The 25,776-nt window shown below is 43.7% G+C and overlaps 1 protein-coding gene across 1 annotated transcript in view; it reads right to left on the bottom strand.

Annotated features, from left to right (window-relative positions):
• Positions 1 to 3,786, bottom strand: part of GALNT9 (polypeptide N-acetylgalactosaminyltransferase 9) — a 214,411-nt gene extending 210,625 nt beyond the window's left edge. The window contains exon 1 of the mRNA XM_050924109.1: positions 3,494 to 3,786. Within this exon, the coding sequence (XP_050780066.1) occupies positions 3,494 to 3,737 (244 nt within the window). The 5' untranslated portion in view covers positions 3,738 to 3,786. The remainder of the gene's footprint in view (positions 1 to 3,493) is intronic.
• Between the last annotated feature and the right edge of the window lie 21,990 nt (positions 3,787 to 25,776).

Genomic DNA, 25,776 nt, shown 5'->3' with positions numbered 1-25,776 from the left:
AGTTAGGGATATTAAACATTTTTCACTCTCTAGGGTAAGTTATTAGCAACAGAGTCAGATGCAGAACTAATTAGGGAAAACCTAGTCAATTAAATCTTGCTGCAAGATAAAAAACAGAATGATCAGAAATTATTATTCTACTTCATAAATTGCTGTCTGTTATTCCTGCCATAATATTAATGTTGACTTTTAGATAAGTAATATTCACTGAAAAGAAACATTAGAACAAATTTAGGATAATACATAGATTGATGAACTGTATCTAGAATAGTTCAGTGTTCATTACAGATGATATTCTGAAAGCCATGAATTTAAGAGATTTATATAAACCCTATCAAGTAAATTCTATAGTCACATGATTCCCCCTTGCTGCCTTCTGCAGCAAGCAGCAGCTGGGTATGCTGGAAGCTTTCAGAAATACGTATTTTCTAAGACGATGGGAATTCAGAGGATCGGTATATTGAAAACAATTGTACGTTTGCACATTTAAACAGAGATGCGTGGCAATTTTTATTCATACAATTCTAAAAATTCTTCCCATTTCACGAGATATAATTCTTAGGATTATACTTACTTGCAGTGGCTTTCACATATGAACTTTAGCACAGGCATCTTTGTGGGCGCTGCATGGATGAAGGGATACTGGTACATTTTATTCAGAATTGAAAGTTAATATGGTTGTTGCCTGTGGACTTCAGCTGAACAGTTTTGAGCTGGCACATGATACACATGTAACTCTTTCCCTGTCCCGTCCCCCCATGCCCTTTTTTTTTTCTTTCTAGAGAAGGTGAGTTCTAAGTAGCATGATAACATTTTCTTGGCTGAATGGAAACAAATAGGAGAGACAGGTTTTTTGACCAGCATGTTTCAAACTACGAAGCTGGTCTCCCTGTGGAAGGTCCTTTCTCTATGACAGGTGCTTCAGGCAGGTCCACGGAAAATATAAATGAGGTCTTCTTTGTTTAGGACTAAGCATAATCAGAGCCCAGTATGGAATACTGGGGTATTCCTTACCAAATACTAAGTACTCAGTAGATGGTTCTTCATTTGCTGAGTCCAACGTGGAAATGACTCAACAATAAGGGGAAAAATGAATGAGCTGGCCAGACCCCAATCCCCATCCTGCATCGCCATTACTCACTCATGGCTCTGAGATTTCATGTGTACAAGGAATGCAGGATTAGAGCCCTTATGATTACAGTCTGCATCCCCAATGGATCACTGGTCCATATAAAAGATAACATTAGCAAAGGCCTGGGAACTCTCTCTCACCTGAGAGGACAAATATCATGACAAAGTTTGGGAAACCCAGATGTAGAGCAATAGTGTTGTGGGTACCAGGATGAAACTGCACAGCTCTAGAGCAATTTGAACCTGTACCGAATATCATGGGCTTTCCCTAAGACAGTATGTAACTCTTTCATAAACAGACTTACTTGCAATTACAGTGTAAGAGCAAAGTGTTTCCTGCTAAACAATGAGTCAGGATGTTAAAAGAGAAAACACATGAGCCTAATCCAACATAGGTAGCCTGATTCTGAATGCACTTATACCAAGGCAACTCGACTGATTTCAGTGGAGCTTGTCCTGAGTATTCACTTATGTAACTTAGCAAAGGCCCAGAGACTTTTTGTTGGCCAAATGGCATATAATACAAATGGATTCCCCATACCCGGCAAATTGCCAACAAAAACAATCGAAATTACAAAGAACTTCCTGTTTAATGCAAGCCCACAACAACCACATGCCGTAGTGCCTGCCTGGCTCTTTATGCCTGGCACACTGAGAGCTCCCATTGACTTCCAGAGAAGCTATCAAGCAGGACTGATCTCACTGGTATTAAGATTCCACCTAGAATCACACCTTATGCATGGAGTCACTTAAAACTCAATGCACTAGGGGCCAAATCCTATCCCCAGTACATAATTAACTGGGCTGTTGGGGATTTGGGCTTGGAAAGAAGGAATCTGCCCCACCACCTGTGGATCATCAGCAGAACTGCTCTGCAACCACTACAGCATCCCTATGGCACCTGCACCCACACTTTCCTGGGTGAAATATTCAGAGGAACAAGCTCTGCTCTTTCCCATCCTTCCTCAAAACAACTCTGAGCACTGGAGCCCAAGAGCCGCACACAGCCCACTCTGCTGGGCACAGGGTGTGGACTGATCCACTGCAGTCCAGTCCTCCTGTTGCTGGGGTTCAGCTGGGGGCAGGATTTATCCCTAAATTTGCTTTTTCTTGACATCTCCTTTGAACTGTTAGTAAAACACCCAACTGTAGACATGACTCTCTCATGCTCATTTGTGTGTATTTATTTGTATGTGATACACACAAACAAACTTGCATATGTGAGGGAACTGAGGAGGGAACAGTCTGTGCTATGTTATTACTTGCCTGCGTACACTACTTATTACCATAATAGTCTAACTGTCTAGATTTATACCATCCTTCAGAAAATAGGGGAAGGAGGAGGCAGCAATACACATTAACACTAACCTTAAGAGTTTTTCTGCATTTTGGGGCTGCAGCAGCCTTTGTTAAATCAATATTATGATTAAGAAGATTCTTACAATCCAATTGCAAGCATATTTGCTATAATTTAAAAACATGTATAAGTTTTATCTGGCACTAAATTTAAGGCATATGTTACATTATATTGTAACTGTAACATTTATTTCTTCACTCTTCTCTTGTCCAAAGCACTCATCTATTTAATTATATACTTAATCCCCCAGTATTTCACATTCAATAGTTTATGAATCTTTGCAAATTTCAATGCACTTGTCATTCAAGCACCAGTTTCTGTATGAAAGACTAGTAGTCTTGTGGTAACTTTGATCAATTAGCATGTTCTATCCAACATGAAACATGATCTCATTTGTATATCTAATGAGATTTTTCAAGGCTGGTGAATCAGAATTGAGTCCAGTAAAGAAAAAAAAAAGGTGCATGCTTTGTGATTTCCTCCCCCCAAGATTTTATCAGATTTAAGTGCCAGTGTCATTAAAGAACCACATGGTATTATCAACAACGGCACAAATGTAACAGAGGTGGTTTTGAAAGTAAATGCTGAAACGAAACATGGCAATGTGATTCCAGGTTATGCACTGACTGCTAATAAATCCGATATTTAAGTCTGTGTAGGTGTGTTTACACGCACACACACACACACAAAGCTCCCATCCACCCCTTACTTTAAAATCATTTTTTTCAGACATCTGACCAACAAACTTTGGGGCAAACTGTAGACCTGAAAAGGAGGGAATTCACAACTACTCCTGGACACGCACCTGCCTTTCCCCCTCGGTTCACTTCCACCTCCCTGGCGGCTCCCTTCACCCCCAACAGGGGATACTGACCCTAAGCATATGTGGGAGCCCTCCCCTCCCCAGCGGGCCCCCAGGGAGCACTGCCCACGTGCTCCGCTGATCTGCCGGCGGCGACCAGCTGTGCCCTCGGGCGGCTCTGAGCCCGCCCGGGAGCCGCTCACCATTCAGCTGGTTGTACACCACTTCCTCCAGGTGCTCCAGGCGCTGCAGGATGGACTCCCGCTCGCTCAGGCCGCCCAGCCCCTTGGCGTGGCGGCTCCTGAGCCGGCGGTCGGCGCTCCGGACGATCTGCACCAGCTCCGGGGAGCGCTCCTGCAGCCGGCAGTACACGGAGAAGAGGATGATCCCCACGAAGACCAGGATGTTCACCGTCAACAAAGTTTTGATTTTCCGTGCCACCGCCATGGGAGCCGCCGGGAGCCTCAAGGCATGGCAGCCGGGGCGGCCCGGGCAGCGGCGGCATGGACGGCGGGCCGGCTCCGGAGCGGAGCGGAGCGGAGCTGTCCTTCAGCACCACGCGGGCGCTCCCCGGGCACGCGGCTCCCCCCTGCGGCCAGCGCGGAGCTGGGGGGCGGGATCCGGCCCAAAGGCTCCTCCGCGGAGCCGCTGCCCCCGCCCCGTCCGGCCCCGCCCGGCTCCCCGCCAGCCCCCGAGCTCCGCGCAGGCAGCGGCGCCAGAAGAGCGGCGGCCCCGGGGCTCCGGCGGGCAGGGAGAGTGCGGCGGGCTCGCCCCGCCCCTTCCCGCCCCCAACGCGCGGCGCCGCGGCGAAGTGACGCGCTCGGGAGCCGCCCCGCGCCAGGCCCAGCCGCTCCGCCTCTCGCTGCCGCTGGGGGGCGCTGCGCCGCTCCAGCCAGAGCGGGGAGGGGGCACCCCGCTCGCTCCCTGCGCCCCTGGGTGCCGGCGGCGCCCCCTGCAGCAGCAGGGCCTGGCGCCGGAGAGCCCCGTGCCTCAGCACGCCTGGCGCCGCTCCCCCTTCCGCAGCACCGGCTGCTAGGCTGACCAGATGGCCCCCTTTGATAGGGACAGGCCCGCTTTTGGGGGCTTCCTCTTATCTGGGCTCCTCTTACCCCCCACCCCCATCCCGATCTTTCACCCTCGCTGGCTGGTCACCCTATCCTACCTGCTGGCACAGAGCCCTTCCTCGGGGAAGGGGAGAAGAAGGGGACTGAAGACGAAGCACAGCGCTGTAGGGGCTATAAAGGACCACAAGGGTCATCTAGACTAAGCTCCTGCCAAGAGGCAGGATTCCTTGTGTCTTAACCATCCAAGACAGATGTGCCTGCGATTGCACCTGACGACTGCTAAGATAGTCAAGCACCAAAAGCACAGGGGATTCCCCCCTTCCCCCCAAGAGGGTAGAGAAAGCTGCTTAGTTCAAGAGGACTGGATTTCTAAAACACCAGGGGATTTTGTGATTTCTTGTATTTAAACCAACAATCCTAAAAAATCCATTATTTTTATTCACTACCAAGAACGTCCTGCCCAAGCCAAAAAAAAAAACAACGCCTAGGGCCCAGCCACCTTGAGCATCCCACGAACGCAAGGAGAAAGACGAGGGTCTTCTAAAGTACTCAGGTCTGAAACTGTTTTATAGACATCACACCTTGAATTGCACCTGGAAATGAACTGTGTGATATGCTCCCAGCAAGAGGCAGAAGGCAGCTACATTGAGCACCAGCTGAGTTTCCTAATGATCTTCAGTCATAGCTAGGGTGACCAGATGTTCTGATTTTTTAGGGACAGTCCCAATATTTGGGGCTTATTCTTATAGAGGCGCCTACTACCTCTTTCCCCATCCTGATTTTCCCACACTTGCTATCTGGAGCTTTCCCAAGTGGAGTGCATTGATTAGTGATCCAAGCTAAAGGAGAGAATAACTGGGAACATTCAGAAGTTTCAGCCTTCTTGCCCAACACAGGGAGAAAAGTACTCTAGGCCAGTGCTGCTATTTGAACATCCAGCAGTTGCTAAAGATCCCACAAGATCTCCAAGCCGTAAGCCTCATTAACAAAAGATGGACAAACCTCTTCAGTTAGTAGCTTCTGACTGACTTAAGGACTGAAAATAATAACATCCTTCTGTGCCAATAACAGTGCAGTCTAGCAGCTAAGTAGTGCTCTGCCTCCAAGTCAACAGAAACCCCACTGGCTCTATCCGTCTTTGGAGGCAGACCAGTAAGGTAGCATAATTGTGCAAGGTTGCTAGAATGCAGATCCACACCAAAATGCCTGTTCTGAACATCCATAAACTTTGAGCAGTTCAAGAACTAGAACATCCATAGATTCCCAGGGCCACCTTCTGTTCTGTGTAACCTAGAGACACAGTAGAGAAGACACTGCCCTGGGAGAGGGGAGGGAGGTTGGCATTATCCCACATTGCACTGCTGCAGGGGTCACAACCCCAGTGTAAGTTAGAGCACCCTTGGGGCTGTTCTAATTTACTTCAGCCTCCCCAAGGCTGCCTCTGGGCTGTACTGCAGCACAGAATCTGCACAGCATTCCATGGTACAAACCCTCCTACACCCAGCATGCCCCTTATGTTGGAGTTTGCAACGTGTGCAGGACCACTTACAATCAACCCTATGCTACTGCTGCGTTGGGGGAAGTCTCTCCTGGTCATTTGTGGCTCATTTAGGTTTCCTATACAGTGAAGCAGAGGGGCAGAATTGGCTTAATAGATTAAAGCTATTATGATAATAATGCATTATGATAATCCACTGTGACCCCCTGCATAACATGGACCACAGAACTTTGCAGCTTTATCACTCTCAAAGAGGTGTCTGTCTGTATAGATCAGGATAGGACTGGGCTATTTTGAATAGACTAATGATGTTTATACAACACAAAAATTAAAACCCCTAAGAATATATAATGTAGGGGCTGATCCTGATCTCACTGAGGGCAAAAGCAAAACTCGAACTGACTTCAAGGAACTGAGTTTTGCAACTTTCCAGTGACCAACTTATGTTTTCTTTATTTTAGTACTATTTTTGTTACAAGTCTGTCATAGCAGTTATATTTTCCTGGAAACTACCAATTTGATGTAGGAAAATACACTGAACTAATACTCAAACGTAATTTATTAGATGCCTTTATGTGATTTAATATATTATAGCAACACCTGCTGGTGCTGATATAGTTAAGAGTCTGTCAGCATAGGTATTTCTGTTATAAACTCCAAGTTTGCAAGCTGGCTGCAAAAATTCACTTTGGATTCAGGCTTGCTAGCAGGCAATTGGTCCCAGGAGTGAATAAAAAACACCTCCTCCACCACAGAAGTTTACCAAGCATGTTTTCTTTTTTCCTTTTGTGTTCCACACTAATGTAGCTTTAAATGGGTTCTTTGAAAGGCATAATATCATCCATAATGTGGTTTAGGCTATAACAGTATTTTCTTTTGTCAAGTAAACATTTTTACCTGGTTAGCTTTTTGTGCATATGCAGTAGTACAATAATAGAAATACGCTTACGTGGCTTTGCTCACTTGTCTCTGGCTAACCCCAGAGTGCTAAATAAATAAATATCATCTAATTCTTACATAGATCTTTTCATCTGCAGATCTCAAAGCGCTTTGCAAAGAAAGTCAGTTTCATTAGTAGAGCTGACCATTCCATTTTATGATAACGTTTCAGATTTCAATGTTTGTTTTCATTTCATATTGGAATGAAACAAAACCTTTCAAATGTTTTCATGAAATGGAACTGTCCAAACGGCTGTTTTCCTCTCGAGAGGGTCAGCTTTTCCGTTCTGCACTCTCTCTCTCTCTCTCTAGTCAGAAGAGCCAGGATAGCTCTGGACTCAGAAACAGTCCAGATGAATAGCTAGTTGAAACTGATATGTCTCTGCACAAGATTTTGGTTTCAATAAAACAGCATATTTTGATGAAAATACATTTAGTAAAAAAAATTCCAGTCACCTCTGATCTTCATTTTACAAATGGGGAAACCAAGGCACAGAGCAAGGAGCACGCGCTAGGTCACCTATCTGGCCAGTGGCAGAGCCAGGAATAGATTCCAAATCTTCTGAGTCCCACTCCAGTGCCCTATCCACTAGGTCATACTGCCTCTTGTTGTGTTGGGTAATACTTCTCTACCTCCACGAGTCCTCCAGAGCTCAGTCATCTCACCTATATTAATATCTATCTGAAGCTGCTGGGAGATGTCACAAGCCACCATGTTGTGTAATGCTACCCCCATCTGTGGATGCCTCCTAGTTCAACATCTCCTCCTCCATCTTCCAGGTATCCCAGTGCCTTGCTAAGATGAGCACCCAAGTGAAGAACAGCAGGCTGAAGATGGAGATAACAGTAGGCAGAGGAAAAGACAACCTGTCATAGGTGTCATTCCTAATGCAGTGAAGATGATTCATACCCTCATGGCTTTCCCAGAAACTGAACCCAGGCCTCTCGTATGATGACCTGGCCACAGTGATCCATGCTTTTGTGACCTCCAGGTTTCATTACTGCAACACACAAAAACACTAATGCTGAAAAAGCTTCAGTTATTCTACCTGCAGCAACCCACCTTCTTAGGTAACGAGGGTTCAGAGCACTTGTCACTCCAGCTCTCTTCACAAACTCCCTATTTAATGCTGAGTCTAAATTTAAAGTTTGAGGGAACAGATCCTCAGCGGGTGTGAGTTGTTATAGCTCCATTATCATCTTCAAAGCCCTGCATGGGACAAGTCACAAGTGAAGGCTTAATCTTCCACAGTCTCCTCCTGATCTCTCTTCTTCAGGAATTATGGAACTATTGATCCCAAGAGTGATATGGGAGCAGAGCCCTTACTAGGCTCATTCCTGCAGGAGCTCAGAATGACCAGGAAACTCACCACCTTCTGGACAGAATGTAACACTTCCGCAGCTCTGCTTTCCCACACAATAATCCAGGGGATTTGGAGGGTCAGGGGTTGGGGCCATGAGCCTGTGCTAACCCTCCTCAGAACACTAGCTGTTGTAGCTACTGCGGATGGCATTTCCAGCCCCTACCACCAGCCCAGCACACCTCTTTGGGGGAGGATTGGGTTTTGGCAGGGCCGGCGCTTCCAGTTAGGTGACCTAGGCGGTCGCCTAGAGCACCAGGATTTGGGAGGGCGGCATTTTGCTGGCCTCGGTGGCAATTCGGCGGTGGGGGGTCCTTCCGCGCTCTGGGTCATCGTCCGCAATTCTGCGGTGGGTCCTTCACTCGCTCCGGGACCCGCCGCCAAAGTGCCCCAAAGACTGGGAGCGCGGAAGGCCCCCCCCCACCGCCGCAGAATTGCCGCCAACAACCAGGCGCCTAGGGCACCAAAAACCCTGGCGCCGCTCCTGGGTTTTGGGGTAGATTTTAGCATGTATTATTTTCCTTTGTGTGTAACATCTAAACATACCATCTAAAAACTAACAATACCACTTCCTCTAACATGCAGACAAGCAAAAAATGTTGCTGTAAGGTTGCAATCGTGTGATAGCACCAGAAGGTAAAGGTGCTCCGTACCTCACAGAACTGAATCATAACTTAGCACTATCCTCAGCACCCATCCTGGGTTACGTCTCACCTTTTCCAACCCACTAAGTGGTAAGCTACTCCTCAGAAGAGCATCCATCTATCTTGTTTTGTACAGCACCGGGCCCTCTGCTAGAGCTTACAAAACGATAAATAAATAGAGTTGAAATTTTTTGAATTTAAATTTTTCATCTAGAATTTCCCTACCCCCCAAAAAGAATTGGTGTTTATTTCACCTGTGGGAGGGCAGGGGGAGTTGGTACCAAAGATCTAGATGGAATTTTTATGTTTACTAGAAAAACTGTAAAAAAAATTGACTTATGAATTTTTTCCCATTTTTTCTAACTGAGTTCTATAAATAACAGCAATAGGAAGACTGATCTATCACAACTGAAAAGGTTTACCATGATGGTACATAATCTTTGAAAAGGAGTGGGCATGAAGAGAGATGACAGAAAATTATGATATGAAAAATATTTGAAAACTAGCATTTTCTTTAAAGTAAAACAAGCAGATTTTCTGACAAAGGAAATTTTGCAAATGTAGCTCCTAGCAGGAGCTATTTTTTTCATATATGCTATAATATCTACCACTTTATAATGAAATCTTAACTGCATTTACCAGTATATAAGTTAGACTGAATTTAATATTCTGTAATACTTTATGTAACCCTTCTGCCAGTTGGAGTGGGCAGCAAGAAGGGCCAGGTTCAATATCTAGGGGGGGTTCTATTCAACAATATAACCAAACTGGCTTGAGCCCCCACCCAAATTTCACACTACCCTCTGGGCACCTCTAAGAGGCAATTCTTCCCCTCTTGCAAGCACAGAGTCTGAGGTAGAAAGAGTTTCTTTAATAAAAGCAACCTAGCATTAACTTGAGAAAATAGCACAGGTGGTATTCACAAACACAAAAGCATAAGCAAGACACCCTCCCCAGAGTACACTGGGCAGTGTCCTTTGCTTCAGGTTCTTGAGTCCAACACCCAAGTTCCTGTGGTATGTCCCCGTACCCTGCAACACCCCACTCACAGTTGTTGTGCCTGGTCAGCGCAGACCCAGAGTTCATAGGTACATCTGCTTGAATTCTCCTCCCGCCATGAGTGGGGGGGGAAGGTAAATACCATCATGCTTGCTCCACTGTCTGAGCTTCCTCCAGCCACCCCTGACAGCAAGCCACCCCTGCCAGCTGCCTGCTTCCTGCTCCCACTGGCCACCCCTGCTAGCCAGTCTCTTAGTGATTTCAGCTCTGTGCAGGAAACACAGTCCTGCCACAAATGATTTTTGTTCTCAGTGATTTCCAGCTCTGGGCAGGCAGATCAGAAACACAGCCCTATCACAACTGGTTTCAGCTCTGGTTGAGCAAGTAAAATAACAAAAAAGGCTTCTAATGAAGCCTACTTAGCTCTAGTCTTTGAACAGTAGGGAGAAAACATTAAATCGGTATAGGAAGAACACTTGACAGTGTGCAGTACTTCACCTGTTATAGCCACTTCTCTTACTTTCAGAAGGATCTGACATTTGAGCCCCTGCTTAACGAGGTTCTTTCAACTGAAGGTGACCCCTCCTCATTTGGGACAGGTTAAGCATAGTCCTGCTTTCCTGTATTCTTACAATAATTATAACATTGGTAACCATATTTCAGTGCCCCCGCATTCAGTACTAAGGTCGTTTGTACCCGGCACCAGCCAAAGTTGATCACTTTGACAAAGCTGTATCTGATGAATATGTAAACAGAACAGGAGCAAACTGTATTTGCATAAACACACCCATTGTCTCTTCCCCTCCCAGCTGTCAGGGAAGCATTCATTCAGACCCTGCTTACATTTATATTTTACTATTAAAAGGTAAACATCCTAAATTCTATGTTAAATTACTAAGTCATACAGTGATGATGCCCTCGTCTTGTTGTGAAGTGGTACTGCAGCACATACAATAATTACAATCTTACATTTATATAGCATCTTTCATCCTAAAGAATCCCAGAGTCTCTTTTCCACAGGGATTGTTCTAGCCATCCCTAGGCCAAAATGCAGCAACTATTTGCTATATAAAACAATAATTTGGGAGAGAAAATGGAAGAATAAGGCAATACTTTTTACAGTTGACACTTGCAGGGGGAATTTAGGTGACTATAATATAACTGCCTCAACTAGATTCTGGAATTAATACCCTGACTCTTATGAAGAACATCATGGGATCGTTGATGAACAAAGGTAGTTTGAAACGCCTCCTCTTCAACCTATTTAACATATATGGCCTCCATTACCATAGTATCTGAGTGCTACACAATCTTGTTATCCTCCACACCCATCTGAGGTAGGATAGTGCTATTATCCCCATTTTACAGATAGGGAACTGAGGCATAGGAAGACTAAGTGACTTGCCCAAGGTCACACAAGAAGTCTGTGATGGAGAATGGAATTGAATCTGGGTCTCCCAAGTCCTAGGCTAGTGTTCTAACCACACCTCATCCAAAAGATAACTGGGGGCACTGGCTTAGTGCTGACTCAGTAGGGAAAGTGGTACCTATAGTGCATCATGAACACCAGCACTTCCTGCAGCACTCTTGCTGTTCCTTGGAGGTCTCCCATTCGAGCAGTGATCTAGCCCAGCTCTGCTATGCTTTCAACATAGTGCAATATGGATGAGGGCATGAGGTTCTACTGAACCCCCCACTCGTTGCCATGCTAATTATAGAGCTGATCCTGCAGACACACACAAACTGCGAATGGTGCTTGCTACTGACATCAATGGACCTACGAACCACATTAAGTGCAATGCCAGGTAGTAAAGGATTGCAAGGCAAGTCCTAATGGTAACTAACTCTTGGCTTTTTCCAATTCCAATGAGACCGCTTAATATTATTCTTAATGTAGATTTTAACAGTTAGTACAAATGTGTCCTTTTTGTTTTAGCAAGATGTCTGTATATCACTATTTTCCCTCTCTTACTGTAATGTATTAATAAGTTCACAACACAACTGCTTGTATCATAGTTCCAAACTGTATCATGGGGTCCTTCCTTCTGAAACCGCAAGCTGATCTTCAAGCTGGTGGAAATGCATTAAAGCAGTCCCAGCTATCAACGCTGCAATATAGAGATGCATGACCAGCAGATGCCACATATTACAAGTACAGGTCTGATCTGCAGATGGGATTTCCAACTGCTGGTTTACAGCAATGTGATATTCCTGAGCATGAAGGCTTCAGTACTTAAGAAACTCCACTTAGTACAGAATGCTGAAGCGGGTCTCCTCAGCAACATACAGTGCTGTGAGTACATCAAACCCAGTCTCTGCTCTCTACATTGGCTTCCCCTAGATTATCAAATCAGGATCAATCTCATCAGTCCTTATCTTCAAGGGACTCTATGGCTCAGATCCAGGAGATCTAAGCGAGCCTGATGCTCCAGGATGAAGACCATGGTCGACAACTCTGCTTGGGCACAATGGAGCTCTCTACAATAAGGATAAAGTGCATCAGTGTGGGACACAGAACTTTGTTGAGACATGGTCTCAGACTGCAGGATGAAATCCCCAAGAACTAAGGACCATCACCAATCTCATCACAGTCCATGCCAAGTACAAGGTGCATTTCTTTGACCCGCCTTCTCGAACATAAATACACAGCCACAGATATATTTGAAGAAGAAAAAACCCTACCAAAGAAGACACTCCACTGCACATCCTTCTTCCCCTGGAGAGAGGATGAGAGAACAAACACTACGTGGCAGAAGGGCAGTCACATTACTTAATGCACTCCTAGACGGAGCTCAGATACTACAGTGAGGAGTGCTGAATAAAAATCTACGTGGAACAGAACAATACACCTAGCACAGTGTCACATGCAGATCTAATGCTCTCGTGTTCATAATAATACACTGCTGATGAGCAGTATACAGACAGTGCAGTAAATAACACATAGATAAAACTCAGCAATAATCTAAGTGCACATTTCAAACGACAATAATCCAGCCACTGCCAGGGCTAAAATGCTCAACCCACATGCTTACACTTTACAAGGCTCTCAATTCATTTATATGACTGCTATAACTCATGCCAATTTTTAATATAGCTCACATCTTTTTAGACAAATTCAGACCCTTGTTAATTTCCCCTCTGTTATTGACTCCCATCAAGGTAGTATATGTTAATATGCTAAAATAGATTATTCGTCATTAAAAACTTTCCAGTTGCCGTAATCATTAGATCTTGCCCTTTGCCATATCATGAGCCTGATGTCACAACAGAAAAAAGTTTTAGCCTTCACCTAACACAAGTTTTAAGAAACCCCCCTCTACCACTCAAGCCATAAAGAAAGAGAAGGAGGTCATGACTCCCCTGAAGATTGCTGGCTTGTAAGCCGCAGGTTGCAAACCAAAATATTAGTAACTAAAAACATTACCTCCGGATCTCCTATAGCGTTCCCTAGGAAATCCATACAGGAAGTGGAAGATCAGGTAACATTATTAGCTACCAAGAGCGAAACTGGAAAGCCTGCAGGGGCAGCTGCTATATTTATAAAGTTTCTGGTAAAGAAAATACATAAAAGGGAGCCACATAAACATAATTAGATATTGAGTTAATTCAGATACAGAAGCTACCTCATCATCTTCCTTCAAATCCTTCTTTAAAACTCTCCTTTGCCATGATGCCTACACAAAATTTGATAAGGGTTAAGCAGCTGGTGTGCTGACACTCCCAGCTATCATGCTGACCAATACTTTCTTATTGTTTCCTTGTGCTGCCCATCTGTCTGTATCCACCTGCTGTCTCCTGTCTTACCCTTAGATTATAAATTCTCTGGGGCCAACACCCTGGTTTTTTTCTGTGTTTGTACAGCTCCTGGCACGCTGGGGGCCCTGGTCCATGACTGGACCTCCTAAGCATAACCATAGTACAAATAAACAATAATAAATTGCCACTCAATTCATCATTTCGGACTGAGTCCTCCAGTGGACACCTATGGATGGGCAGCAATAGTGATACACCAAGGTGCAGGTTGGCACAGTGAGGCTTCAAGCTTCCTTGATAAAACCCATCTGCTCTTGTCCTTTTTTTGAAACGGAGCTAAATGAAGTAGCGAAGTCGGGATGAGGGGAACACAGTGCAGGGCAACCATGAACCAGGCACGGAGGCTTTTTTATTTTTTAAACTGTTCATCACAGACTTTGTTGCAACTTAGAATCTTCACAGTTGGCCTCCCCAGTGGAATTTTATCCCAGGTGCCTTGATAATCATGGTACTTCAGGAAGTACCATCTGGGTCAAGTTCGATATTAATGTCAGCTCTTATATGTCTGTTCTTTTACCTAGATGCCTTTTTTTTTTTAACAGAAGGAAGCAGTGCCAAGAAGTGGGGAAAGTAGATTTTACCAGGCTAGTCCTGAACATGGGAGCTCTCCACTGTAACCAGCAGAATAGCCAATAAGCTACACTGGACCCTACATAGGTATGTGGATGGGGAATATGACTGGGAAGGATGTGATCATACACAAACCCAATTTAAAGGCCATGAGGGTGAAAACTAACAAGAGGCTAAAAGAGTAGACAATGCAAGTTACTAGAAGCAGAGATAATTGTAGACTCTGTATAAATGCAATGAATTGAAACCCAGAATAAAAATTATTCAGGTTTTCTGCCTTCATGCTTTTCCTCCCTTATTTTCAGCAGGAGACATATTAGTGCTGGGGTCAGAAATTAGTCTGAGTCTAAATTAGGTGATTAGAAGGTCCATGGGCCTAGCTCTTCAGTTGGTGTGTACCAGTGTAGCTCCACTTATGTCAGTGGAGCTGCGCCAATATGCACCATTGTGAAGATATGACCAATGGCTGGCAATTGTCCCATTTTCATTCCTATGCTTTGAGGTACCCAAATATTTTGGAAGCGTTTTCGTCTATTTCCATTAGATTGTGTGCATGTATGTCTATAATATAGAGTCTATTCTATTCTCTTCAGGTTCTTATACCACCCTCATCACTGTGGTACCTCAGGTCAAATCCTGCTTGGCTTGCCCACACAAGCATGCCCAATAAATTGAGTAGGACCAGTTGCATGCCTAAATCCAGCAAGATTTAGCCCATAATATCTTATATCCTGATCTCAAAATGAACTCGATGCTGGGAGACCCTTATGCATACATGGACACCTATAGGCTTCAATGGGAATCTGTCGATGCAGACCCATTTTCAGGATTAGAGCCTAATGCAGTATTTATTTACTTGTCTATATATCAATGCACATTATTAAGAGATGTGAAGCCCTCTAGCAAAAAGCTCCAGAACAAAATTAAGGCAAGCAGCCAGTTGTTATGTCAAAGTCATAGGAAATTAAATATTCTAAGTGCAGCAGCAAAGGGGCAATGGCATTATTACCTTCCGACCTGCAGAGCTGGACCCACTGCTGGCTTGAAACAATAAAAATAATGAGATTTTTAGATTCCATTTATTTTGAAGCAACAACTGGCAGTTTGAAAGGAGGAGACATGTTTCAGCAAATAGACTTGACATTGACATTTTTAGCAAAGACTAGCTGTGCTGTGCCTTGTTGTTGGGCAAGTCTGAAGCCAACGTGTCCGCTCTGATGTGGTTATGATATTGTTTTCAGGAGCATCGTGCGTGTGCGAGAAACAAACATTCCGTGCATTCTGCATCCGATTTTAAAGGAGCAGTTCCACATTTTTAAACAACACAAATCAAATCCTTCCTAGCAGCAAAGACTTTCTAATATTTTAAATGATTATTAACTATCTAAAAAGAGAATATATGTAGGGTGAAATTCCACTCTGGAAATTTAGCCAGTGAAAAGCTTTGACAGATGTGGATGGGATGACAAATCCACTTATCGATCTATCGGAGGTGTATTTTAAAATGTGCCAAATAAAAGGCAATGATTCCCGATGCAAAAGGTTTTCTTTTTTCTTTTTGAAAAGAATTTGAAAATGAGCCAGTTAGTAGGCAATGAACAGTTCAAATTAAATTAGGATTTGCACATTTTAAAGCAAAAATAGACCTATTTCTGGCCAAAAGCAGTTCTGGTTTAGCACTGAACATATGCAAAATGCCAATCTTCTATGTATCTTAGATCCCTGTATGGCCCACCATCATCTCACAATCTTTAATGAATTTAGCCTCACCTCCGTGAGGTAAGTGAGGTGCTATTGTCCCTATTATACAAAGGGGAACAGAGAAACAGAGAGGCCAAATGACTTACGGAAGATCACAGAGGGAAGGGACAGGGAACTGAACCGGGCTCTCTCAAATCTGGTGCTAGTGCTCTCTCTCTTTCAGTTGTGTGTTGATTTATTATTCGTGAATTTGAAATGGCTGCAGTACCAATGACATAGATCCTGATCCTGCAAACACTTATATTTAACATTAAGCATGCAATTAGTCCCTCTGACTTCAATAGCACTACTTGCACAGTAAAGGTGGAGCACATATGAAAGTGTTGGCGGAACTCAGAAATAAATCACCAGGCACTACACCATTTCTGACACAGCTGACCTGCAAAACACAGTGGGCACACTTAAAAAGTTCATCCTACTTGTAGAAGTAGTACAGTTTCCAGCAATATTACCGAACTAAAATGAGGAATTACTATTTGAACCAATAACCTCTATGCAGGTGGAAGAAATCTTTACAGCGTGTAAGGCACATGCAGAAGACATGATACTTGGGAGCACTCTAAAGGTTTTATGGGCAGTTGTTTGGGATGACATGAATGTCCCACTCCTGGCCAATGTGATCAAATCAACTTCATACCAGTAAAACCTATCACACTACACTCTCGTGCAATCTCTTATTTCAGTGCTAATGCTATTCCTGGTAATAGCATATAGACACATACTGAACAGGGTAAATTGCATCTTCAACACAATTAACAGGGTATGGTGCAGGGAGGCCTAAGGCATAAAACTGGGATTCAGAAATCTTGCTATCTAAACTTTTGCATTTGCCACTGATGTACTGTGTCACTTGCTGCAAGTCATTTAACTTCCCTGGTCCTCAGTATCTCCATCAGCAAAATGGGGAAGAGTTGTATGTACACATTGTGGCCATGGAAGAAGAGGCAGGATTTGCACCTAGGTCATTTAGGAGAGAGGTAAGCAAGGAGCATGCATATCTTAAAAATCATAAAGGATGAAAAATTAACCAAGCTGTGAGCTGACACAACAAGGAGGACAAAGTGAATAAATTGTGCCTATATAGTGAGCATATGTAGGCATACAGTACACAAATATTTTAAAACCCCTTCAGCTACAGTGGTTAGGAAAGCTGTCTCTTATTTATTAATCCTCTGGTGAACACATAGATTGAGCCTCTTTAATTAATATTGCTCTAGGCTAGAAAGTTGAGAAGTTTAGTTATTTATTTTAAGAGACAAATATTTCTTATCTACTGAGGTTTTCCAGTAGAAAAACACAATGGGTGAAACCCTGGTCCCATTGATTTCAATGAGGCCAAGGTTTTACCTAATATATAAGTAATTTTCATTCACATATGATACTGTGTATTGCATGTACGAGATGTTTAAAGTTGATGAGATGTACAGTCATTTCAACCAGGGGAGCTAACGTTTTACGCCAACTGTGCAACGGTGTCAGTGACTACATGAGGCGCAGTGTCACGATGTGGGACTCACCCCTGCTGCGCCTCCTGCTGGTCATCTCAGGGAATTAGCGTTTCCAGCCTCTGGAGCGTCCTCTGCAGGCCAGTGTCCCGCTGCCGCTGACCCCCATGTCCCCTTGTCTTTGGGGTGCTGCTCCCTGGCAATACCTCCACAGTCTCAGAGTCTCCCCACCCAGGGGAACCCCCAACCCTCTATCTCCACCTTGCCTCGGTCATGGACTACTGCCAGTCACCATCTAGCCCCTGCTCACTGGGGCAGACTGCAGTGTAAAAGCCACTCATCATAGGCAAGGGGGCTTTTGGACCTGCTGCCTTTGCTTACCCATCGGCTGCCCCCTGCAACTCCCATACCTAATTGGCCTTCCACTAGGCCACAGCCTGGGGGTTTTCCAGACCAGAGCTCCCAGCTCCCTTGGCCTTCCCCCAGCCCTGCTCCATTCCAGGTACCTTCTCTCAGCTCTCTGCAGCCAGGTCCCTCTCTCTCAAAGTTAGAGTCTCTCTGTCTCCGGCTTCTGGCCCAAGCCCTCTTATAGTGCCAGCTGCGGCTGCTTCCCCAATCAGCTTAGTAGCTGCTTTCTCCCAGCCAAAGCCCTCCTCATGGCTGCTTTTAACTCCTTTAGGGCAGAGCGGGGTAACTACCCCGCTACATGCAGGCAATGAAGAATCAGGCCTGTATTTCCCACCTAATAGTGGGAGTTTCTTATCAAACATGTTTTATGCAGAATGTGTGTCTGACAGTACTCTCACACCTGTTTTACAGAAACATAACTCTATTAACTTCAGTTGAGTTATTCCTGATTTACACAGGCCAGAGATCAGCCTCTGGCTCTGGGTGTTTTACATCTGGCAGGTTGCAAGTGATGACTGATGGGGGGTTTAGTGCTGGTCAGACCACTTTATCCTTTGGGTTGGTGGTAGAGTGTCCTCTACAAAGATGACATGGACAGTCCCTGTTAATAAGTGGCCTATGTGGAACTAGGTGGTAGTCTCAGTCCCGAGTCACAATAGGGGCTGATGTTAGCAGTCTCAGAACAGAAGTCAAGGACTGAATGGCCATGGAATCTGAACTGAACTTTCCATTCTTAGACTGGCCCCTCCATGTCAGGAAGCTAGAATTGCAGCTGCTCTACTTGTGTGTCTGAATCTGCTCTCTCACTCACATTTAAACTGGTTTCCCTTCGCTGAATTCAGTGGAGTTACTTCTGATTGAGCCCGGCGTAGGACCGAGCAGAATCAAGCCCCATGCCTGTTTCATGGGTTAACAGGTTTTCAAGACTGTCATTGTAAGTCTTTTGACCAACTCTACATTTATTTAAAACAGGAGTTTCAACTGCTATTTAACAAATGGAACACTACAAGTGGCAAGCTTTACTGCTTGTTAGTATGCATTGCTCAATGCAATTAATAAGGTACCTTGCCAAAATAAATGCTAAAGAAAAACTTGGGTGATAGACCAAGGTTACTCAACTTTTGATGAAAGGTTAGGGAAATTTTCTTGGAACAGTAATTGTCTGTCACATGAAATAGCATGATTCTTTGTATATAAGTAAGAGAAACCAGAGCATGAATTGGAATAGGGCAGGATAGAGCTAGAGGTGACTGGCTTAATACAGAGGACTCTAATGGACTCTGCAATAGAGTCTAAAGTAGATTGGCTATAGAGTAGTTGGTACCGGATAAAAGTAAGTGAATACAATAAATTCAAGTCAATCTTTGATTTGTCTGCAGACATAACATCTGGGGCTGTCATCTTGTCAGATCTTAACAACTAAGCAGGATTGGGTCTAGTCTGTACTTGCGTGGGAAAGCTCTTAGGTGCTACAAAAAAGTGAAGTGGATGATTCACTGTGTGGCACTCCCCCTTGTGAGCCAGTACTGAACCAGTGTGACGCTGCTGGAGGCACCCTCTTTTAGGTGCGTTATAAAAACATGGTCATGACCAATTGGGCCCATTTAAGATTCTGTGGCACATTATACAAAATAGGGGGGGTTAGCCCTGGTTCCCAAGCCAATTTCCAATATGGATAATTAGCTTCCGCTTATCCCTATGTGCTTTGCAGTGTCAGATGTGGTAGTCTTCACTTGTCCTAAACCCTTGCACACTGTTGCTGTGATCTCTGTTCTGCACCAGAGGTGGCTACATTTTAGACATGAGTAAATTGATTGCTGTGTTTAGAAAAGTGTTTTGTGAGCCTTCAGGTTCTAGCTATTGCTGAACTAAGATGCTGCATATCTAGTTATGTACACTAGATTACTACACAAGATGAAAAATGCTTCCAGTAGCAAATGGAAACTTAAATTATATTGTAGGAGCCTGATCCAACACACATTGAAGTGAATAGGAGTCTTACCACTGCCCTCGATAGGAGTTGGATTGGGTCACAGATTGCTACAGGGTTGGTGCTGGCTGATTCTAAACTCCATTTCACCCTGTTTCTTTTTCTCCTCACCAACAATTTTCTTAACCTCTTATCAGCAAGAGGTGCACAGCACCTAGCACAACAATGCTCTGATCTTGACTTGGGCCCTCTACCATAATACAAATGCTAGCAATAAAATATTAGCCATAAGAAAGATGATGACAATTTTCACAATAGTATTTACCCGGTGGCAGGCTTAAAACAATACAATAGACTACTTTTTAACATCCTACTCTAAAAATAAGTGAACTGAAGATTGCCATTAAACATTACAATGCTACCATAATTGGAAAAGCTAGAGAGAAGGAAGAGATTTAGTGCTGCGACAATCCTCTGCAGTGGAAGTGTAAATTCATTTAATTGCCATTAATTGTACACAACATCAATGTAAATTTATGCATGAAAATTGAATAAACAGTACTGAGTATGATCTTCCTGAGTAAATAGATTTCATTTTAGGGACGCACCTTTTAAAGCATGCACAAGATGGGTCGGATCCTTAGCTGATGTAAATACATTTACATCAGTGGCACTATGCCAATTTACACTGGCCTACTGGTAGCTCAAAAGGGTTTACAAAGCATTGAGGTAGATACTGTTATGCAGGAATGATGATGATGATAAGACTACCCAGACAAACATGTGCCATGGTCATTACAAGTAGAGAAATTATTTTACAATATTACAAAACAGATTCTTTCTGAGTAATATGCCTGTTTCAACAGCTCCTTTCCCTCCTTTGTGCAGCTGGTCACGTATCCATCTAAATGTGCTGTAAAGAGTTAGGATGGATGAATAGATGTTTTTGTAAAGTTGTTCTATGTTCTTAGATTAAGCATGCATATGTGCACACACAACTACCATTGAGTAGAAGCAGTGGGCTTGGGCCAGGAGTTGGCTTTACATGGACAGTGATACAAGCCAGGTGAAGCTTTGGGAAAGCACAATGCGGACAAGCAGCTCACATTACTGTGACTCATTATTGAAATGGCTTTTCAAAGCCTCATGGATATGCAGCACCTCTTGCTGTGCTCTTCTTATTGCCCTGGTGTCTGGCTGCTCAAAAATGGCAGCCATATGATCTGTTTCAACTGCCCACTCCTATAGAAAATTTCCCTCCTTTTTTTCCCACAGATATTACGGAGCACAAAGCAGGTACCTATAACCATGAGGATGTTCTCCTCACTAAGGTCCAACATTGTTAGTAGACTTCTCCAGCACCCTTTAAAATGACCGAAGGCACATTCAGCCACCATTCTGCACTTGCTGAGCCTATAGTTGAACCGCTCCTTACTGCTGTCCAGACGGCTGGTATATGGCTTCATGAGCCATGGGAGCAAGGGGTAGGCTGGGTCCAACCAGATAACTATAGGCATCTCAACGTCGTCAACGTTAATTTTGTGGTCTGGAAAAAAAGTCCGTGAGTGCAGCTTTTTGAACAGACCCGAGTTCCTAAAGATTTGTGTGTCATGAACCTTTCCCGACCATTCTACGGTGATGTAAGAGAAACGCCCCCTGTGATTCACCAGCACTTGCAACACTATTGAAAAGTATCCCTTTCGGTTTATGTACTCTTTGGCAAGGTGGTCTGGTGCTAAGATGGGGATATGTGTGCCATCTATTGCCTCACCACAATTAGGGAACCCCATTGCAGCAAAACTATCCATTATGTCCTTCACATTTCCCAGACTCACTACCCTTCATAGCTGGAGTCGATTAATGGTCCTGCACATTTGGGGCATAGCAGCTCCAATGGTGATTTATCTACTCCAAACTGATTCCCCACTGACCGGTAACTGTCTGGCATTGCAAGCTTCCAAACAGCGATCACCACTCGCTTCTCCCCAGTCAGAGCAGCTCTCATTTTTGTGTTGCTGAACTGCAGGGTATGGGAAAGCACAGCACAAAGTTACTGGAAGGTGGCCTTCCACATTCGAAAGTTCTGCAGCCACTGCTCATCATTCCATAGCTGCAAAATGACGCGGTCTCACCAGTCAGTACTTGTTTCACGGGACCAGAAACGGTGTTCAACAGAGTGCAGCTGCTCTGTGACTTCCATCAGCAACTGTGAATTGTTTTGTTAATGGCTTGCAGGAGGGCTGCTTGCAGGACATCGCTATATTCCACATGGCGAACCTTACTTTGGCTCTGGGAATACTGGAGGAGAAGGTGCGAGAGGTTTGAGATGCTCATAGCAAGAGTGCACAGCTGAGAAGGCTCCATGCTTCTAGGGGTATGGTGCACATATGGTGGCTTTAAGGCACGAAAACCACTGAGTTGTTTGCCATTGATGTGAGGGAGGGAGCACAGTGCATCATGGTATGCTGATGCAATGTTCCCATTCTCCCTTGCGACAATGTTTTGGTCCCATGAGGCATTGCACAAACTTCCCAAAACACACTGCAGCAAGTTGTACTTTGGAATAGCTACCCATGATGCACTGCTTTGTGCATCGATGCAGGAGCTGCTAGCGAGGATGCACTCCATCGAGACAATGAGCATGAGGTGGCTGTGCATTATCGACTTCATTAATTTGGCGGCTCGAGGTCAAATTAGATAAAGTCGACTTAATTTTGGAGTGTAGACAAGCCCTTACAGTTACAAGAGAAATGAGAGAAGAAAAGGACAGCTTGCCTCTTCTCCCACCCACACGAAAACCTACAATAGGCTAGGGTACATTACAATCCAGGCTTAGGGGCCTGTGCCAAAAGCCCACTGACATTAATGGGAATCTTTACATTGATTTCAGTGAGCTTTGCATTGAGTCCTAAGGCACAAGAATCCTTCCTCACTTACTAGTCATGGTCTAACTGATAATTAGCCAGGACAGTGGTTAACAACTGTCAGACAGATATACCCAGGTATGTTAAGGGAAAGCTGCTGATTCTCTTGAGAAGACATACACACTCATTGCTCTATTTATGGTGAATTTGGAAAGGGAATTATTACAGACAAAATGCACAGCCCAATTAAAAAGCAATTTTTTTTTCCTTTCATTGAGTTCTTTTTATTTCTTTTCCTCGGTTTTAAAAATTTTTGCTCCATCTTTTTTCGGTCAGTTTGTTATGAATATTGATAGTTATGAATAGCTCCCCATATGCACATCTTTAAAATGACTCCAGCGCTTGTTTTCACACCCAGGGTCCAATTCTGCCACCACTGAAGCAAAGGAGACCTGCCAATTTCCAGCAGCTAAGGATCTGGCCCTTGGAGATTAGCTCCTGAGGTGAACTTTCCCAGTCTTCACTCCAAAACGGAGAGATGCCCCAATCATTTCACAAAAGGAAGAACCAATTAAATTAGCCCTTGCTTAAGTTTACACAGATGGATAGAAAATAAACTGGAAGAACTGATCTAGATTGTAAGCAACTCAGGGTAAGGACCATCCATTTGTTATATGTTTACACAGGGCCTAGTACAGTCTGTGATTGGGGTCCCTAGGCATTACCACATTACTAATACTATTAATAAAGAAATTGCTGTAGCCCGCTGGGTGCCATGGGAACACATTCAAGCCACTGAAGACAATATTAAGAGAAAGAGCACTGAAAAGATGGAGAGCAATTAGTGACATCCCAAAGTATTTTGCATTCATATTACATTATAAAACACCAGTCTCTAATTTTCCAAATGTGAGGGTAAGTTCTAGCTTGCCATAAAAGAAAACAGACCAGAAAAGTGCTCCCCAAAAATATCATCACATAGTAGTGACACAATTCTATGGACAGATGCCTCCGACCTTTTTCCAGTTTTAGAAATAAGGAAGTTTAAGTTTAGTCACTTCTCAACTGGAGAGAGCAAAGAAATATAGTCTGTTATTTACTAGGTTCCTTTAACAAGTATGAAAAATTTCCAGACAAAAAGCTTGTGGCACTCCATTATTTTTGCTTTCAGGGAAGCAACTCACACGATTAGAAGAGGAACAAACTTTCCATACCTGCTGAAAATGAAGAATACAACAGCAAAAGAAAAAAAATGTGAAAAAGAAACTTCACTATAGCTTTGTCTAATGGAATATTAATATGCTCAGTTTACACATGAGTATAAGTAGCTATGGCACATATATGTATGATGCCTAAACTGTTCCAGGCCCAGCCATTTCTCATTTTGATAAATAAGAGCTGGAAACACCAAAGAACAGTTTAACATTTATGAATTTGTAAGATCATTTTTTCATTCATTTTCTGCTCAGACGTTGTCTCTTCCAGCTAACACAGTAGCAACAGCCAGCTGACTCTGCTAACTCCCTTGACAAAAAACTGGTTCTTGCACACAAATGTATTAGGCATTCACAGGACCCTGAACATCCGAAGCCCCTGGTAAACATATTGACTGCCACGTATTTGAATTTTAGATTGCAGAATACTTCCATTTTTCAAGTGGCTCTTGTTTGATGTTCAAGGTCAAGAAAGTCAATTGAAACTTAAATCACCACTTCTATGATTTATGACCGCTCTGGATTAAGTACCTGATTCAGACTGAATTCAATTGTTTCCCGCTACAAACAAAGGAAGAGTTTTTCTCGGGTTTTCACCTTGAATAATAGCTCTGTGTTTTATACCATATTACACCACTATATTTTCATAGAAAGTATTCCTCACTTGTGTTTCCTGGCATTTCACCAGTGACACATTCATATGTCACCATAACACGCCAATGGCTCAACAGTACGTCATGGTCAAAGGGGAACAGCAAGGGTCCTATTGCTAAAGCTTTTTCTTTCTTGGTCATTTTGTTGACCTCTAAAAGCCAATATACTCCAATATAAACCACGCTGCTGTCTTACTTTTGTGTTACAGGGCCAGATCCACTGAGGCAAAGCAGCATAGCTCCTTGAAGGTAATGGCGTGTGCCCATGAGGAGCTAGTCAATCTTTTTTATTTTTCCTGTGTAATGTGCTTGATTATTCCCTCAAAAAAGTGTATATGAATCTAAAAAAGTGGGGGACATCATCCCATATAGAAATAGGAACCCTGGACAAAAGGAGACTGCTTCAAAAAGATAAAGGGAAGAATGATGTATTTCATCTTTATAGACCTTCATCAAGTATTCTCATGTAGTCTCAAATTATAGCCTACTTTTGCCTGTAGCCTAACAAAGAGTCTCAGTGCTATAAAATGCATAGTAGATATTTCTTTATGTTCCTGGATAACTCATCATTTAAACTCAGCTTGAAATCCCAAAGGGCTTGTTCCGTACCTGTTTTACACCCTTTTCAGAGTGGTTCTCAACTAACCAAGGTACCCACACTCTGCTTTCCCAGTTTTAACACAGATCACTTCCTCTGTTCAGTTGCCTCCCTGAGTAGCTGTCTATACGTATTTCTGATAATGAGCTGAGTGGAAAGTTAGGAGAGGAATAAAGCAATCTGTCTAGCTAATGTACCCAGTACTCATTTCTCTAGCTGTACATTTACAACTCACTCACAGTCAAACGGCAAGTCAGTGGAACAGCAGAAAACAGAATCCAAGGAGATCGATTCTCAGTCCCCTATTCAAACCACCTCACCCTATGGGCCAACATTTCAAAAGCAGCCTCCAATTCTGGGTGCTTAACTTTTGGGAGCCCAACCTGAGATACTGTGAGCCCTGTTTTCCAAAGGGGCTGAACGTTCACAGCAGTAGTTGAATTCAGCGGGAGCCGCAGAGGTTTGCCCCACCTGTGCAATCAAATCCCAGCTGTCTGAGTGGTATAACCGAAAACGGAGGCACCCAAATATTGAGGTCACACTTGAAAATGTGCTACCCACCAGACATTGTCATTGAAACTTATGCAAAGGGAATGTGAAATGCTACTATTTTGATTGGGTGGTGTTTTACAGCCACTTTGCATAGATATAAATAACTGCATGAGTTGTCACTATAGAGATAGGTGATGACTTCATTTTCTCCCTCAATTATCTTTTTTATTTTA

Source organism: Gopherus flavomarginatus, chromosome 15 (assembly GCF_025201925.1).
Source record: "Gopherus flavomarginatus isolate rGopFla2 chromosome 15, rGopFla2.mat.asm, whole genome shotgun sequence".
Lineage (NCBI taxonomy): Eukaryota > Metazoa > Chordata > Testudines > Testudinidae > Gopherus > Gopherus flavomarginatus.
This window is presented reverse-complemented; position numbering and strand designations above follow the sequence as displayed.